This window comes from Macrotis lagotis, chromosome 7 (assembly GCF_037893015.1).
Source record: "Macrotis lagotis isolate mMagLag1 chromosome 7, bilby.v1.9.chrom.fasta, whole genome shotgun sequence".
NCBI lineage: Eukaryota > Metazoa > Chordata > Mammalia > Peramelemorphia > Peramelidae > Macrotis > Macrotis lagotis.
Genome location: NC_133664.1, coordinates 120096890 through 120116368, shown reverse-complemented (window position 1 = coordinate 120116368; position 19479 = coordinate 120096890). Strand labels below are relative to the sequence as shown.

At 38.7% G+C, this 19479-nt stretch overlaps 1 protein-coding gene across 2 annotated transcripts in view; it reads left to right on the top strand.

Annotated features, from left to right (window-relative positions):
- Positions 1–9632, top strand: part of LOC141492938 (carboxypeptidase A5-like) — a 32595-nt gene extending 22963 nt beyond the window's left edge. The window contains exons 10-12 of one of the 2 annotated variants that reach the window (XM_074193691.1): positions 5375–5574; positions 8361–8445; positions 9290–9632. In XM_074193691.1, coding sequence (XP_074049792.1) covers positions 5375–5574; positions 8361–8445; positions 9290–9477 — 473 coding nt within the window. In that variant the 3' untranslated portion in view covers positions 9478–9632. The remainder of the gene's footprint in view (positions 1–5374; positions 5575–8360; positions 8446–9289) is intronic. The other variant, XM_074193692.1, reaches the window with a different exon arrangement.
- The last annotated feature ends 9847 nt before the right edge of the window (positions 9633–19479 follow it).

Sequence of the window (19479 nt, the reverse complement as noted above, 5' to 3'; positions counted from 1 at the left end):
TGAAATGATGGATAATGGGGCAATCCCAATGAGTGGGATGGGTTCATCACCAAAAATTCACATGGCTCTGAAATATCCAAATCTAGAATTAGTACTGTTCCCCAAGTTCATTAGGCTATCCAAAAGTTATTTCATATGTTTCCAAGATCAAATAGCCAAGTGTGGATTAGTATGAATAATGAATTCCAAGAAGTGGTCCCATTAGTCTCACTAAATTTCTTAGTAGCTCTAAATTTATGATCCTATAAAGACTGGATCCAGAACTTTGAAAAATCCCAGGTGTATGGCCAATGACCAAGAAGTTCTAGTCTTCATCCATCAGGCCACTTGTAGGCCCACGTGCAGGTCCACTGCTACAGTTTTGTCCCATCTAAAGGACAAGGGTTGTGGCCATATTGGCTCTGATTTCTAATATGAGCCTAGCTCCAGAAAACCCCTTCCCTGGAGGACTAAGAAAAATACTGAAGTGGAATCAAGAGTTCTGGGCCCTAGCTAGCTCTGTGACCTTGGGAATGTTATTTCATTTCTGGATCTAGGTGTTGCAGTGGATAGAGCACTGGTCCTAAGTTCAAATCCAGTTTTAGACAGCTACTAGTTGTGTGACCTTGGACAAGTCACGTAATCCTGATTGCTTCTCTTCCAGTACCATCTCCAGTCATTCTGATTCATATCTGGCCACTGGATCCATATCGCTCTGGAGGAGAAAGTGAGACTGGGGACACAGCACTCCCTCACTCAAATCCAATTCACATGCTTGTCATGGCACCACCTCCCTGATATTGGTCTTCTTTGAGAATGAAAGAAAAACAATAGCAATAATCATAAAATAAGGACTCTGAAAGTCAGAGAGATGCTCAAAATACAATAGCTTCTAGGTGGCTAGGTGGAGTACTGGATAAAGCACCCCCTGGAGTCAGGAGTACCTGGGTTCAAATCTGGTCTCAGACACTTAATAATTACCTAGCTTTGTGGCCTTGGGCAAGCCACTTAACCCCGTTTGCCTTGCAAAAAACTAAAAAAAAAAAAATACAATAGCTTCATTTGTTTATTCTTTGATTCTCAGAATTTGAGATCCATTCTAACCTAACTCAGACAGTTTTGAATGTCTATAAATAGTCTACATTTGGGAAGAGCACCCCCTGGACATCTGCAGGTGGTCAGGCCTCTCTCTGCAATTGGGCAGATTTCGAATAATTTTCCTGATCTCAACTAGAAGGAATCAATTCCTCACTAGAATTCTCATAGTGTTTTGTCTAAACCTCTATTATGCCCCTTTATTTCCTATTTTACCCTCATCTTTGTTTGTTTATTACTTACCTCTCCAAACTTCACAAGAGTAAGGTCAAAAAGAGACTGTCCTTTGAATCTTTGGATGTCCCATAGCACTCTGACATAGTTAGGCCCAACTCTTTGTGATCTCAAAGATAATGGAATGGTTTGCCATTTCCTTCTCCAGTTCATTTCACAGATGAATAACTGAGGCAAACAGGGTTAAATGACTTGCCCAGGGTCATATAGCAAGTAAGTGTCTGAGCCTGGATTTGAACTCATGAAGATGAGCCTTTCAGATTCCAAGCCCAGGGCTCTATCCACTGTACTACCTAGCTGCCCATATTGGGTACATATTGTGAGGAAAGGAAGGTGAAGGAAGGGATGGAAAGTTGAGGGAAGGCAAAAGAAGAGAAGGGAAGGTGAGGCCAGGGAAGACAAGGGAAGGGAAGAGTGTCTGTACTATCTGGGCTGTAAAATGCTTGTACTTCTCAGTCTGCAAGGTTTGTTTTCCTTGCTGCTATCTGAAGCAGGTGTATAGCCTCTGGGCAGACATGCCAAACAGGTTCTCAGTTAGCTCATAAGTCTCCAACATGAGTCTGTGATCTTCCCCTCCCTGGTCCTCAGGCACCTGCCTCTTGTAGGCAGATCTTGCTCCTGTACAGAGAAGACATTACCCCCAGTGTGGATTGTGGCAGCCCAGGGCAGAAAGAGATTGGGGGCAGGTGAGATTTGGGGGGGGGGGGGGGGGGGGGGGGGGGGCAGGTGGAAGGCTCTGTCCTGGGCCTAGGAAGGCTCAGAATGCTGCCTGTGGTCAGGGGCAGCATGGATCTACTTGAGTGACTCAGGCAGGAGTGGGCTGTTCATGATTTCAACATAATTTAATTGTTCTAATGAGTAATATGAAAACTACCCCATGACCCCCACCACCACCTCAGCCTGGAATTCTTGTGGGATGATGATAATCCCAGAGAAACACCTGAGCCTAGAGATCAGCAACTAGCTGGCAAGTCCCTAGGGCTCCCAGGAAACCAGGTGGGATGCTATGACCTTCCTAAAGGGTTCCCCCCCGCCCCCGACTTTGCTGGTCTATTGAAGGCCTGTTTTCTAGGTCAGAGGGTAGACTTCAGGTATGGAGCTCTAGGATGTCTCCTCATAACTCTTAGTAAAGTAAGGAAGAAAGGACAATTGATCTGAGGAGAATGTGGAAACAGGAAGGCAGCAGCTGTCAAAGGTTCTAGTTTTTTCATTCCCTCTGAGGTGTCCTATTATTTTTGTTTTTGCTTTTTTATTTTTCAAATTATATTTTCTAGTGGGTTTTTTTTTGTTGTTGTTGAGTCATTTCAGCCTTCATGTATCCATTTGGACTTTTCTTGGAAGAGATTTTGGAGTAGTTTGCCATTTCCTTCTCCAGCTCATTTTACAGATGAGGAAACTGAGGCAAAGAGGGTAAAGTGTTTTGCCCAGAGTCCCACAACTAGTATATATTTGAGATTTGAACCCAGGTCATACTGACTCCAGGCCCTGTACTCAATCCACTGTAACATCCAGCTACCCATATCCAAAACCAAGTTATAAAAAAGTATAGATTGCCCAGTTTTCCTAAACTGACATTATTCTACATAGCTTAATAGCTCAGAGAGGAGAGAGTGAAGTGAGGCCTCTAACAGAGTAGAACCTGTCTAGAGAATCGGTTAGGTGGAAACTGTCTTCTGTAGCTGGGCTTTCCTTATTGTGTCTATGGTCCCTAGCTCAGACTGGGGCGTGGAAAGGCTGTGCTCTAATGATTTGAGGGGTTTTTTTGGAAATTTTTAATTTAATTTTTCTAAGTACATACAAAGGTACATTACAACTTGAGGTCTTAAGGCATCACCTACATGGAAGACATGAGTAGTGATGACTGTCACAGGGTCATAGATGACTGTTCTTGATGACACCTTTTGAGTCATCCCTAATCGTTTTAGTGTGCCTCTGTTCAGAGGTCCCTGGACCATTCTAGTTTGACCTACCACCCTCTAGACTACCATTATAAATTTTGGGAAGGTGAGGTTAAGGAAAGAGAGGATGGGAAGAAAAATTAAGAAGTCTTATTTTTTTTTAACCCTCTCATATGTAGAGAAAATAAAGTTAATTAAAAGTCTTAAGGAACTGGAACTCCTTCAAGTAGAATCATATAGAGGATGGGGAAAGAGAATGAGCATTTATTTAGTGTCTACTATGTACAAAGTGTTTTACAACTATCTTATTTCAACATAGGGTGGGTGCTGAATGGGCAAGTGAGTGACCTCAGTTCAGGTTCTCACTCTGTTGTTTGATAACTTTGTGACACTGAGGGGGTCACAATACTTCTCTGGACCTCAATTTTTTTTTTAGGTTTTTGCAAGGCAAATGGGGTTAAGTGGCTTGCCCAAGGCCACACAGCTAGGTAATTATTAAGTGTCTGAGACCGGATTTGAACCCAGGTACTCCTGATTCCAGGGCTGGTGCTTTATCCACTGCGCCACCTAGCCGCCCCGGACCTCAATTTCTTTATCTGTGAAATGGGATAATAATACTCATCCTACACATCTAATGGTTTTTTTGTCAGGAAAAGTCTTTAGACATGGGAGCTATTATTTGTTCTGCTTGTGCTCTAAACCCTAATGGGTTTAGAACCTATGCTTATTTGCCTTATGTTCTCAAATATTTCGAATTATGGTTTTGTTTTTTTTTTTAATTTGGAAAGGAACCTTAGAGTTTATCTAGTCTAGTCCTTTTATTTTGCAGAGAAGAATCTGAGAAAAGTCAAATTGCTTGTCTGAGGTCACATAGTCAGTACTGGTGATGCTGGGACTAGAACCTAGGTGTTCTGATTTTTAGGCTGTTCTCTTTTCCCATACTCATTAGACCATGAACTTAGAAATCCCCCATGGGGAAAAGATCAGGGGAGCTGGGATTAGCTGAGACAATGGGAGCCCCAAGACCTTCTAGGAGAGGAGCCACTTGTGACGTCCCCAAGCCAGGTTCTTGATTTACCTGACTCCTACCTGTCTGATAATGTTTCTGGGTTATGTGTTCAAGGTCTTAGATCATAGGCTAAAAAGCTAGAATAGAATGCTTTGGAAAACTGCATCTTCTCCTTTGATGTCTTCAAACAAGGGTTGGATAAGAACCTGTCAGGTGTGTTTTAGAGGGGATTGTCTGTGGTTTAGGTTGGACCAGATGGTTGCTGAGCCCCCTTCCAGCTCTGTTTTTTGTAACCCTGTGACCTGAGAGATTATTTGGATACAGCCTCCTCATTTTATAGATAAGGTGTTTGCCAAGTGCCAAAGTGATTTGCCTAGATAATAACTGGCATAGCCAGGTGGTGAACCCAGGTTTTCTGACTCCAAATCTTGCCTATATTCCTCCCTCCCTTCTTCCTTCCCTCTCTCCCTCCCTCCCTCCCTTCCTTCCTACCTACCTTCCTTCCTCCCTCCTTCCCTTCCTTCCTTCCTTACCTCTCTTCTCTCTTCCTTTCTTTCTTTATCTCTCTTCTTTCTCTCTCTCTTTCCTTCTCTTTTTTCTTCCTTTCTTTTTCTCATTATTATATATTTTAACATTATTTTTAAAATCTTTGAGTCCCAAATTCTCTCCCTCCCTCCAGTCACTCCCCCCTACCCACTGACAAGACAAGCAATATGATATCAATTATACACATGAAGACATGCAAAACATAATTTCATTATTGGTTATTCTGCCAAAAAAAAGCAAGAAAAATAAAGTAAAAAAAGTATGCTTCAATCTGTACTCAGAGTTCCTCAGTTCTCTCTCTGGATGTGGATAGTAATTTTTCATCCTTAGTCCTTTGGAATTGTCTTGGATTGACCAGAGCAGCTAATTTTTTTACATTTGATCATTGCAATATTGCTGTTCTACTGTTACTGTTTACAGTGTTCTTCTGATCTTGCTCCCTCACTCTGTATCAATTCACATAAGTCTTCTAAGGTTATCTAAAACCTAAAATTGACTTGGTTGTTTTATGTAGTATAACTGTTTCTGGGTTCTTTCTCCTACATCCCATTGCTTCTCTGGACTACAACTTTATAATTTCCATTTTGGGGGTGGGTGGGGGACTTAATTCTAGGTCTTGGTTCTAGCAACAACCCCTGCTCGGAGACTTACCATGGGCCCTTCCCTCACTCTGAGCCAGAAGTGGCCTCTATTGCAGACTTCATCCAGAAACACAAGCTTTTCAAGTCCCTGATCTCCATCCACAGTTATTCCCAGATGATCCTATATCCCTATGGCTACAGGAAAGAACCTACCCCTGATAATAAGGAGCTGGTAATATTTCTCCCTTATCATATGGTTGGGCTAGGGTGGGCTAGGGTGGGGAGAACATCCTCCCAGAGCAGATGGGGAAGACTCATTTGACAGCCTTCCCAAGGACTTGTATAAAACTCTCTGTCAAAAGGGGGGAAAGAATAGGTCCTTCCCAGTTCATAGGATATGACTCCTAGGCCAAGGCTCAAATGTCTCATGTGTAAGTTGTTCTCCCACCCTAACTCCCAGTTAAAGTACTGCAGTTCAAGGATCATAGATTTAGAACTGGATGAAACCTTGGAGATCATGAAGTCCAGTTCCTTTTATTTTACAGATGTGGAAACTGAGGCCTAGGGAGATAAAGAAACCTGCCCAAATTCACACAGATAATAAATGTCAGAGGTGAGATTTGAACTTAAGTGTTCTGACACCACACTGAATATGCTGCATGTGGGAGGAAGAATGATTCTAAGAGGGAAGAAATTATTGGAATCACAAGAAAATAACAGGGCTGGTTCATGGGAGGTGGTCCTCAGAGACATGTATGAACAGAAACTGATAGAAAAGGCAGGTAGAGAGAAGAGAAGAAACCAGTAGACAGTTTCCATGATCCATGAGCATCCATCAACATTCTTACAATGTGAAGAGACCTTCAGGAAATCTCCTAGCACAGTGATACACCTCCCAGGACAAAGTTGTGAAAGGAAGTAGGCAAGAGTTTCAGGGATGATCCATCAATCAGTCAACATTTATTGTGTCTATCATTTGCCAGATACCATGCTAAATTCCAGGGATACAAAAAGAGGAAAAGATTTGCCCTAAAGGAACTAACAATCTACTGGGGAAGACAAGTAAACAAATATATCTAAAGCAAGCTAAATACAGGATAAATGAGGAAAAAATAACAGAAAGAAGACATTGGGACTTAGAGTAGGGAAGGCTTCTTGTATTTTAGTTGGGATTTAAAGGAGTAGAAGCCAGAGCAGAGGAGGGAGAGCCTGCCAGAGGTGGGGGAGAGCCAGAGAAAATGTTCAGATCCTAGAGGTGGAGTATCTTGTTTATGGAAGGAGACGTGAGTCAATGCTTAGCCTGGTGCTTAAGAAATACTTATTGATTGACAGGATAATCAGGCCTGGAGAGTTACAAGATATATCCTCGTCTAGAATGCCCACATTTCACCAGGTTATTGAAGTGACTGGGCACTGTCTTAGAAGCCAAGACCTTTACTTTATGGAGTCATATTTGGGGAGGTAGTGGAGGAGAGAGAATTTGGCCATTAATATAAACATTTCAAGATAGGTATGTTAGAAAATTATAAAACTATATGCATTGTGAGGTCAGAGGCTTTGCCAAGAGTTATCCAACAAGGGATCATACAGGCTGGATTTTGGCTTTGCCAGAAATAGTAACATTATGGTTATGAAGGCCTGGGTTCAAATCCAACATCTGACATCCAATATCCTGGCTGTCACTAAATCTCACCCTCCTCTACAAAATGGGGAGTTTGGACTCTAAGGTCTCTTCCAGTTCCAGATCTCAGACCCTAAGAGAACTCTTGTCTCCTCTTTCTCCATCCACTGAACAGAAAAGCAAAACCGAGTGAAGAAAAATTGGTAATCTAATCTCCCTGGCCCAAACACAGCAGCAGCAAATACATTATGGTGAAAGAGTGGGAAAATAATTTGTTTGATAAGGAAGAACTTAGTCACATGATTCAGGTCCAGTTATTTGGACCAGATACAGCACAAGTTTGCCAACCAACAACTGATCCCTTTGACCAATTGGGAGACACAATTGCAGAACAAGTGCAAACAGCATAACTTCTTGCCAAAGTCATCAATAGGGAAATGAGGATCAGTAGGGAAAAATCTGGGTTCATGTGCTGGTAAGTGCTTTTTACCAAAGATTTCCCTTGTGGGTAGATTTGGGAAGAAGAAAGAATAAGAGGTCTGATACAGTTGTTTTAAGAGCTGGGAGTCTGATAGAAAATTAGGAATCATAGAGGGCTTGGCTGGAGGCTCTGAAGCTAAGGCCAGAAGCCTTAGAGCCCCTTCCTCTTCCAGGCACCCCCAAGCACTGACTGACCTCCAAAGTGCACCTTAGTCACCTGGAGTCAATGCCATCCCTGTGTGAGTTCTGTGGGGGTGATTTTCACCTCTCTGGCCACATTAAGAGATGGCCAAGGTTAAAGCAGTGAATGTCACCAAAGACCTCCCTCTCCCGACTCAGAAAGTGGACCCTGGGAGGTTAGAGTCAGAGGCATCAGCTCATTCCTTCATGAGGAGATCTCAGAGATCAAGTCCCACTCCCTCATTTTATAGATGCGGAAACTGAGGCCCAGGATGGCTGTGAGAACCTAAACCTCCTGGCTCCAGGGACAATGTTTACTCTGAGCCTGTCACACCCTGCAGGATGTACCCACTTATATCTTTTCTCCTACCAATGATGTTCTATAGGGGCAACTAGGTAGTACAGTTTAGATAGAGTGACAGCCCTGGAGTCAAGACCTGAGTTCAAATGTGACCTTAGGCACTTTACTAACTGTGTGACCCTGGGCAAGTCTCTGTTTCCCTCAGTTTCCTCATCTGTAAAATGAAATGGAGAAGAAAATGGCCAACTAACCCTGTATCCCTGCCAAGAAAACCCCTTAAAGGGGTGGTGAAGAGACACATGTGAGTGAAACAACTAAACATCAAGAGGTTCTGTAGGCCCCAAGCCTCTCCAGACTTTTCCAGCTCTCTAGAGGGAGAATGATTCCAGTTCCTTCAATCCTTCCATCTCTTACATTTGTAATGTTTCCTTGGCAGCATAATCTTGCCCGCAAGGCGGTGAAAGCTCTCTCCCAAGTACATGGAACAGAGTACATTTATGGGAGAACCATCAGCACCATCTGTGAGTGAGCTCACCCCCACCCCACCCTGCAGCAGCAACACCACCTGTGGCTACTTCTGAAATCAGACTCCTGAGTGCAGGTGTTCCTTTCCCACTGAAAAGGCAGTGGCTGTCAGGCCAGGGGTTTGAGATGCTGTAGCCCCCAACCAAGTCACTTCATTGAGTGTTTTATACTCCCCAATCACCCAATAAGGGCCAATATGTTTTATCCTTGTTAACTCCCTTAGTTTTCCTCTAATTCAATCCAATAAGCAATTTTTTGGCAACTATATATGTACTGGGGCAGTAGGATTATAAAGATAAACATTAAAACAGTCCCTGCTCTCAAGGAGATTCTAGACTATATATATTCTAATTTCTACCCATAGATCTTCTATAATAACATTCTGCACACATGTGTATGTAGATGTATGAATACACACACAAGAGCAAAGAATCACATGTACACAATATATTTTTATAATGCAATACATGTGTATGTGTATGCACATGTGTGTATCCATATATATATACACATATAAGTTTCTGAGAGAATATGAATGCTCCAGAATATTCCATTTTATTTATGTATTTTATGATATTCTAGTCTTTCACTACTGACTCTTTGGCATAAAAGGAATTATTTTTACTCCTGGTTGCTTTCAGTATTTGTTCCAATCTTTCATCCCTGCCTTCTTCAGCCTCTCCTCTGTTTACCAGCCCCATCCATAACCTGCTTGATTTTGCTTCTTTTACACTGTAGACATTTCTCTTAGCTTCTCCAATTGAAGAAGCCAAACTAACCCACATGGTAACCACATCTGTCTCCTTCCTCCCCCCCTTTTCTCCACCTGTTTTTCCATAGATGTGGCCAATGGTATCACCATCGACTGGGCCTATGACCACAACATCAAGTATTCTTTTACCTTTGAGCTTCGGGACACTGGAATTTATGGCTTCTTACTACCGGCCAGCCAGATCATCCCCACAGCGGAAGAAACATGGCCAGCCATCCTGACCATTATGAAGCATGCCTATGAGAACCCTTACTAGCCACTCTCTAAGCAGCAACAACCTGAGGAAGAAGCCTATCCCCAGAACAGAGATGTTTCTTTACATTGTCTCCACATCTGTCCAACCTCCTCTGTTTTTTCTCCTTCAAACAATAAAAACAAATTTTAACCCCATTTTGACCCTCTGAAGTTGAGATTCTCTTGCCCGTATCCAGGTACATCCATCATCCTCAGGATCAGGATCTTGGGTGGGGGTAGGGAGATTCTTTACCTCAGTCCTGAAGTACTGAAGGATTTACAGAAAGAGTTAAAAAGAGAGTACAGAAAAAAAATCCATCTAGGGTTCCTGAACCATACACCTTATAGGTTCAAAGCACATTTTCCATTAGCATAAGACTTCTCATTAATATTCTTTTTACTATACATACCAGAGGACTTCTAATTAAGCAACAAAAATTATTTGTGTACCCTCCCTCAGATCATAATACAGTGGGATAGAGAACATGATGGGGACTGGGATAGAACTCTGAACCTAGAATCAGAAAGATCTGAGTTCAAATTTCACTTCAGAGAATTACTAGCTGGTAACTCTGGGCAAATTGTTTAACCTCTGTCGGTCTCAATAAAAAAGTGAGATATTAATTATAAAGTGTTTGACAAAGTAAGTGGTGTTGTTCAGTCATTTTTTAAATGTCTCTGACTCTTCATGACCCTTTTTAGGGATTTATATATCAGATGTACTGGAGTGTCTGCCATTTCTTTTTCCAGCTCATTTTCCAGATGAAGAAACTGATGCAAACAAGGTTAACTGACTAGCCCAGGTAAAACATTAGATAGACTTGTGAAACCAATAAGGTCACTTATAAGACACTCAGACGTTTAGTGTCTAAGGCCAAATTTGAACTCATTAAGATGAACCTGACACCAGACCGTGAACTCTATCCACTGGACCATGAGCTGCCCATATCAGGGTTAGCTATTATTATTTGTAAAGTATTTTGCATACCTCAAAGAATATGAAAGTACTATTTATTATTTTTATCATCTAGCCATTCTTACTCCATCTTGTATTTTATAAAATTGAGTAGCTGGACCAGCAATCAGGAAATTTCAAAATTTCAAATTCTACCTCACACTCTTACTAGCTATGAAACTTGCTAAACCTCTATGAGACACATTTACAAAATGAGGACAATAAGATTAACTACTTTCTAGGATTGGTCTGAGGTCTTTATCTTTGTAAAGAGATAAACTTTGTAAAGTTATTTAAAGCACTATATAAATGCTAGCCATTATTAGTGTTGCAAGCACGGGTAACATGTGTAACCAGGGTGCTATAGGCAGGAGAGAGTACGTGTATAAGAACACTGATAGAGGCAACTTACATTTTTTTTTAATTTAAGGCAATGGGTTTAAGTGACTTGCCCAAGGCCACACAGCTAGGCAATCATTACGTGTCTAAGGTCATATTTGAACTCGGGTCCTCCTGACTCCAGGGCTAGTGTTCTATCTACTATGCCACCTAGCTGCCCGCAACTTCCATTCTTATTAAGGAGGATGCTGCACACCTGAGAAGGATACTAGAAACCTTTCTCTGCCATTAATAGAGCTATGGATTGGTCCTTCTAAGAAGATGCTCTTCTGGTGCTAACTTTAGCTTGCCTAGGTGCTACTGTGCTAAGCTATTTGAGCCCTGTACGCACTGCCACTAGACAGCTCTTTGGTGCCACCTGATGTTCTTCTGGAGAATTGCTACTTCTGTGCTACTTTTTTCTCCACAATCCCATCCAACCTAGGAGAAAGTTTTTTTTGTTGTTTTGTTTTTTCCCCCAGCTCTTTTAGCACATAGCCTCAGGGGTAACTTTCTTCTGTGATTTAAACTTCAAAGTCAAGGCTAGTTGAATCTTTAGAAGAAATTCTCAGGAACTCCTTTGATCATATCTAAACTTCTACTCTTTGAGTTCAATCTTTTATTTACATTAAGAAAATCCCTTTCAACTCTTAAGCTATCCTCTTGATGTTAATGTGAATGTCTATGTGAAACAATACTCCAGAGTTTCAATTAGCAAGACTGGAAGGATTGGGAAGACCTAGTGACTTTTTTTGTCTTTCATTCCTTCCAGCAACAAAAATCACTGCTCTCCTTGCATTTTTTTGTTTTTTGTTTTTGCAAGGTTACACCTCTAGTATCAAGAGTTCCAGGTTGGATTTGAACTCAAGTCTTCCCAACTCCAGAATTGGTGCTCTATCCATTATACCACCTAACTTCCCCTCTCTTTGCATTCTTTACCCAGTTCAAAAAAAAATTGCATTCTTGAAAAATCACAACTGGTGTACAGGTACAGGTTCATATAATCAATGGGCAAATTTTCTCATCCTAGATGTATGAAAGTACATAAAGCATAAAATCTATCTTCTTATTTAAGTAGAATACACGTTTCTTGAGGGCAGGGAATCATAAATCTCTCATAATTTGAGTAGAAAGCAAACTTTTTGAGGGCAAGGACCACATCATAATGCAAGCTTCTTGAAAGTAGAGAGTATTTCATTTTTGTTTCCATCCCTCTTTTATAACTTAATTCCTTGTGCATAGTACATACTTCAAGCATTTGTTAAATCGTATTTATTGAAGTTGAGGAAAGTTGGAGATACAAAACTGAGATTAAACATGGATGCCTGCTGTTAAGAAACTTGTAGGGGAGCTAGGTGGCCCAGTGGATAGAATACCAACCCTAGAGTCAGGAGTACCTGAGTTCAAATTCAGCCTCAGACACTTATTAATTACCTAGCTGTGTGGCCTTGGGCAAGCCACTTAACCCCATTACCTTGCCAAAAAAAAAAACCTTATAGGGTTAAAATAAAATGACAGAATTAGATTAGACATGATTAGATTAGACATGAAGTTCTATTCTCTAGGAGTTACCATAAACCTATAGGTGGAAGCCATCTATAACATATGGCAATCTTGAGCTGAGGGAGACCAGAATATTTATACAAGAACAAGGATAAACAAAAAATCAAATCTCCCTAGAATTCTATTTGGTTACACAAATTCTCATCAAGGAGTATCATACAATGCTATCTTGTTTAAGAGAGGAAAATTCTTTCCTGGGTTAAAGTATAAAGAGGGCACCTCAAGTATTTCTTTCTAAATCATTAGAGATAATATTCCACTACTCACAACAGCTAAGAAATTAACCATTGACCAGGGATATTTTAAAAAATTTATATGGCTGATTTTGACTTTTTTTTTTTAGGTTTTTGCAAGGCAAATGGGGTTAAGTGGCTTGCCCAAGGCCACACAGCTAGGTAATTATTAAGTGTATGAGACCGGATTTGAACCCAGGTACTTCTGACTCCAGGGCCATTGCTTTATCTACTTATGCCACCTAGCCGCCCCTGATTTTGACTTTATTAAATTAAAAAGTGTTTCCAGTAATAAAACCAATGCCTCCAAGTTTGGAAGAAAAGCAGAAAGCTGGGAAACAATTTTCACAGCTAGGGGTTCTGATGAAGGTCTCATTTCTAAAATAGATAAGAGAATTGAATCAAGTTTTTAAGGTTACAAGTCATTCTTCAATTGATAAATGATCAAAGGATATGAACAGGCAGTTTTCAAACAAAGAAATTAAAGCTATATATAATCATAAGAAAAATGCTCCAAATCATTATTGATTAGAGAAATGTAAATTAAAACAACTATGAGGTACGACCTCACACCTATGAGATTGACTAAGATGACAGGAAAAATAATGTTGGAGCAGTTGTGGGAAGATTGGGACATTAATGCATTTGGTGGAGATATCTACTAAGCCAACAATTCTGCAGAGCAATATAGAACTATGCCCTGAGAGCAATGGAACTGATCATACCCTTTGACCCAGAAATACCAATCCTAGGCATGTGTCCAAAAGGAATCACAAAAAGTGAGAAAAGTTCCATATGCTCCAAAATATTTGCAGCAACTCCTTTAGTAGTGGCAAAGAATTGGAAATTAAGGGGATGCCCATCAATTGGATAATGTCTGAACAAGTTATGTTATGTGAATGTTACAGAATGTTATTGTTCTATAAGAAATCATAAATGGTAGAACTTTAGAGAAGTATGGAATGAATTACACAAACTGATGCTGAGTAAAGGAAACAGAACCAAGGGAACATGGTACACATTAACAACATTGTGAGTTGATCAATTATGATGGAAGCAGTTCCTTTCAGCAGTTCAGAGATCCAGGGCAACCCTAGGAGACCAGCTATGAATAATGTCATTCACATCCAGATGGAAAAAAAAAACCCACCAAAAAAACACAGAATCTGAATTATATGATGTTCACTTTTTAAAAATTTCTCCTATATTTTTCCTTCCTATCCCATGGTTTTTCTTTCTTTTCCCTTAATCCTAATTTCTCATATACAAAATGACTAATATGTAAACATATTAAAGACAAATGTACATGTATAATGTTCACTAGACTGTTTGCCACTGAGGGCAGGAGGGTTTGAGGAAGGGAGGGTGGAAGAAAATTGTGTAGCTCAAATATATATGTATGTATATGTATATGTAAAGGGCAACTAGGTGGCATAGTAGATAGTGCACTGGCCTTGGAGTCAGGAGGATGGAAGTTTGAATCTGGCCTCAGACACTTGACTCTTCCTAGCTGTATGACCTTGAGAAAATCACTTAACTCTGACTGCCTTGCATTCAGAGGCATCTTCAGTTGTACTGATTCATATCTGGCCACTGGACCCAACACTCTGGAGGAGAAAGTGAGGGTAGTGGCAGCACAGCACACTCTCACTGAAATCCAATTCATGTTCTTGTCATGGCATCCTCTCTGATGTTGTGGTCTTCAAAAATGAAGGACAAACATTTTTAATTTACAAATATACAAGTAGGGGAATGTTGAAAAACTATCATAACATGTAATTGGAAAAATAAAATAATAATAATATAAAATAAAATAAAATATCAATCAAAAACTAAAAGCTTATTATGCTCATTTTGATCAAAGATGATATCATAACATCTACAGATTGATTTAGGAGTAATGAGGGTCATCTTAGAGGGGGAAATAATTTATCTTGGAAACCTAGGGTTGCTAAATATGGGCAGGCAACATAGGGTCTATGAGGGACACAAGGATGAATAACACAAGTGCAAAGGGGAATAAGTAAATAACACAAAATTCTGATCTATTATTTTTTCTTCTGAAGCCATTTCTTGAGCTTCAATATCTCAGGATTTCAGGTTCTTCCAACTTAAATTCAATTTGCTTGTATATATCTTCCTTTCTCGTAAAAGAAATATTTCAAAACACATTTTATGAGGTCAAATATTATTTTTCAATTAAGAAAATATGAATTTATAACTTCTTAAATAATAGGAATTGTAATTTGATATGCCAATTGTTACATAAACTTGGTCACAAATAGAAAAAGAATTCTATTACAAAAGTGAATTCATTAAAGATTGCCAAATTAATTTAAGTTTGGAACATATACATTTGATTTAAAACAGTGTGCATCTAGTAAGTGATTTGCAAATAAACAATTTTAACCTTTCCCCAAATGTTTAAAAAGAATCAAAACTCTTCATTGAAAATGGATTTCTCTAAACAAAAAAATTTTAAAATAGATCATAGTTCTTGCCTCTTCTGATATATTAGCTAACATTCATTTCTTTAAAACAGAAACTTGAGATAGATATGATAATCATATTCTAATGACCCAAAATCTTTATCATATTTGCTTAGATATCCCCTTAGAAGCTTGGAAAGATACAAGGATCTTAATTCCCATAGCCTAACTGGCTCTTAGAATTAGATAGTTGAAGTAAAAAAATGGCATAACTCTACCTGACATGATTACAGAACTTTGCTACAAAGACCAGGGACATAAGAAGGAAAATTCCTTTATTTATTTAGATGTCAGTTTACCTGTTAGATCTATGGAAAGGGAGCAGTTTATGACTAAGGAAGAGATGGCTTAGTAAACTGTGGTATATATGTGTCATGAAACATTATTGTTCTATTAGAAACCAGGAGGGATGGGAATTCAGAGAAGCCTGGAGGGAGTTGCATGAACTAATGCTGAGTGAGATGAGCAGAACCAGAAAAACACTGTATACACTAACAGCAACATGGGGGTGATGTTCAACTTTGATGGACTCACTCATTCCATCAGTACAACAATCGGGAACAATTTGGGGCTTTCTACAATGAAGAATACCATCTTTATCCAGAGAAAGAACTGTGGTGTTTGAACAAAGACCAAGGACTATTACCTTTAATTGAGAAAACGAAGCTGATCTCTTATTGTCTGATCTTGCTATCTCTTATACTTTAATGTTTCTTCCTTAAGGATATGATTTCTCTCTCATCACATTCAATTTGGATCAATGTATACTATGGAAACAATGTAAAGACTGACAATTTGCCTTCTTGGGGGTGGGGGGAGGAAGTAAGATTGGGGGGAAAAGTTGTAAAACTCAAAATAAATAAAATCTTTAATAAAAATTAAAAAAAAAAAAAGAGATGTCAGTTTCCAGGCAGAGATTATATACCAGGTGCCTGGAGCCAGGCTTTAATCTGCCAGATGAGACATTTCAAAAGTTTCAAATGTCATGTTTTGGAAAGTTGAGTTTTCGACCTCTAAACTTGTCGAGCAGTTGTTCCTTCAACATTTTCTAATGAGCCTGTCACCTGCAAATATCCACGTCTAAACCTTACAGGGCCTCATAGGCATTGGTTCAATCTAAATTTCAAAACCCAAACTCAGATTCAGTTAGAAGACCAATTTTCAGTCTCAAGTCTTTGTTTTTTTGCAAGGAAATAGGATTAAGTGACTTGCCCAAGGTCACATAGCTAAGTAAGTATTAAGGTCCACTATGCACTGTACCACCTAGCAGCCCCTCATGAGAATCAGACAGAAATTCAGTTCTAAAAGATCAAAATATGCCATGTGGTCAAAAAAAACACCTTACAACTCATTCTATTAGGTATTGCACATAAGGACTGTGCTTAAAAATAAAATATAATGAACAGAAACTTGGGTTGTAAGAACAAAGAAAAATCCCAAATCTCATCTAGAACTAGGTTTCATAAAAACAAACTTTATAGAAAAATATGTTCAGTGATTAACCATCTTTAAAAAACACACAAACACAAACGTTTGCTTTCAGAATCCTTTTAAACAAAAAGAACATCTTAGGTGACTTTAAAATAATTTCAACAGGTATTTCTAATTTCAAATGAAACAAAACAGTCATAAAAAAACCAGATTTCCAAGTAGAGTGACACATGAATTTCATCAAACATAATATTTTTATACTCAAATCTTATTTCTTGGAACAGCGAAAACAACATAAAGATTTTCTTAACTTTAACCTCATAAACGTAATGGATTTTACATGTTTTATTTTATAAGTTTATTTACTTTTACTCAAACAAACTCCTATTATTCTCAAAAAGAAAATGATTTCTTCAGGGATTAAATTGTACACATATGATAAATTCAACACATTAATATAATTTTTACTTATGTTATGGAAATGGCAACAAATTGACAACAAAAACAGCAAAATCCTTTCTACTGACAGTAATTTAGATGCTTTTATCTAATGTGCAATATTGCAAATGGAAAATTTCCACATTTACTTTCTTGAAAAAAAAATAGAAAATTTTCTGAGAGTTATAAGAAGGGACATAGCTCATCAGGAGGACAAGAACTAGGAAAATGGAACTCTAAAGAACCAAAGCCTTACTTCCTTACAGTAGTTTTGAGTCACATTCACCCAGAACAGAAAGATCATTGTCAACAATGAACTTCATCTGAGGCTCTTCCCTGCTGACCTAGGGTATTTATCAGTTATATTAGAAGATCACTACTAGCTTAGGGTAGATGTAATCTGATGGAAGATGTGGAGACCCTGAAGCCAGATTCATCCATTCAATACTGATAAATTGGCCCAATTTAGACTCAAAACAAAATCTGCATCAAAAGAGCAACACAATGAAAATAATGTGGTCCTCTGATCTCACTAATCAAAGTAGACTGGACGAAGTTGTTAATTAACTTGCCATATTTACCCATGTATAAGACACACCTTAATTCTGGGGCCCGAAATTCAGGAAAAAAAAATTGTATTACTTAAAGCTATTGAACTCATTTTATTCATCATAAAATTCATACATCTCCTTTTCACCATCAAAATTCCCATCCATTAGCTCATCCTTATCTGTGTTTGATGACAAATCAGTGTCTCTGGAGAGTCTCTGACTGCTCTCCTGTCTGCACTCTGCTCTGAGGTTGACCAGAAGCACTCCCTGGGCAAGTCTGGTGCATGGATGCATGCTTGGTCCATTCTCTTTCATGAACCTGAAGCAGCAGTCATGTCCTCCTTTGAAATCAGTAGCTTCTTTTCATTAGCAATTCTTCTGGCCTCCTGCTAAACAATCTTTGTGGACACAAGAATTCCACTTGCCCTTTGCTCTTCAATCTATCTCATCAATCTCCTCTCTAACTCAGGTCATTTTGAGGCCTTGCCTCTCATGGCCTTCTTCTGCCATGGTGTTTTCAGTAGGTATTATTCTTCCTGTAGTCAGTGTTGGATTGTTTTCTCAGTTGGAGGACCAGGAGCATGATTTCCATTCACTTTTGTAGAATGGATCACTTTGAACTTGAATTCAGCACTAGAAAATCTTTTCTGAGCCATTTCTGGGCAGAACTTGGCAAAATGGTACCTAACATACCTGTAACAAATGAGAAACAATGAGAGTACCAAGACAATAAGCGAAAAAACAGAAAATGCAAGTAAAAAAAGTCTATAACCACTAAAGACGCTTCCAGTTTTTAGACCCCAAATTTTTTGAAAAAGCGTGAGTCTTATACATGGGGAAATACGGTGTATATGAAAATTTTACAGAAAGGGACTTTTACAAATTTTTCCTTAAATTAAATTTTTCTTATCTTCTAATAAAGCAATAGGTATCTATATTAAATGGATTTCAAAGGTGTAGGCAAAACCAGGAGTAATCCCTAATTATCAAAGTTTCACCTTCCCTTGGCCAAAGCAAGGAGGCTGTTTTCTAAGCCCCAGAAATATACCTAATTACATTATACTTGTTATAACAAAATTTTATCAGACCTTTAAAATTTTACTCTATGTACATATATATTTATTTATCTTCAGCTATATCACTAGAAATAGTCCTACAGATAGTTCATTTGAATTGCACTGACTAATTTGCTATTTATCTTCCATCTTGACTTATAAATATATCCTTAGATGAAACAAGCTTGGCAATTATAATTACACAATTACACCCCCATTTTGTGCAAGGATTTCTGCCAGAATTCTACCACACTGATACTCTTGCAACACGATTAGATTTCTATTACAGTACCCATGGAAAAACACTCAAAAAAATTTCAATAAGTCAGAAAGCAGAGATAAGGTAATTAAGAGAAAGTAGAGGAGGGGCAATAGCTCAACAACTTAATCCTTTTAATCTAGGGCAGGAATCCATGTTTTGTTGATAGGGCTTGCCTTGTGCCTGGGGTCAGTCCTTGACCCAGAGGGGTAAGGTACTTTACTAAAAGTTCATAGAGCCTCCTCTTAATACTCTGAAAAAAAATGGAATGGGTAGGGAGATAGTTTGCCTTGAGCAATACAAGATTCATGGTCAGTGCAAATTAATTATAAAACATATATCTCTGTCCAAAATTTCCTCTACTACATCTCCAATAATTCAGTTAGCAATTTCACAATTTTCTTAATAGCCAAATAACCTTATATCAAATTCCTTTCAATAATAGACTTTAGAGAGCTACAGCACATGGTTAATACATTCTTTTTTTAAATTATCAAATCAATTAGCTTAAATTTTAAGCATATCCAGACTTCCTTAGAGAAAAATTGTCTCAAAAACATTGGATTTCCTAATTAAAAAACTATATAAAGAAGGAATTACATTTAATTAAAGGAATAATAAAAAATATAATTTGCCTTATAACAAGCAAGTGTTACAGTATATAATTTAGTG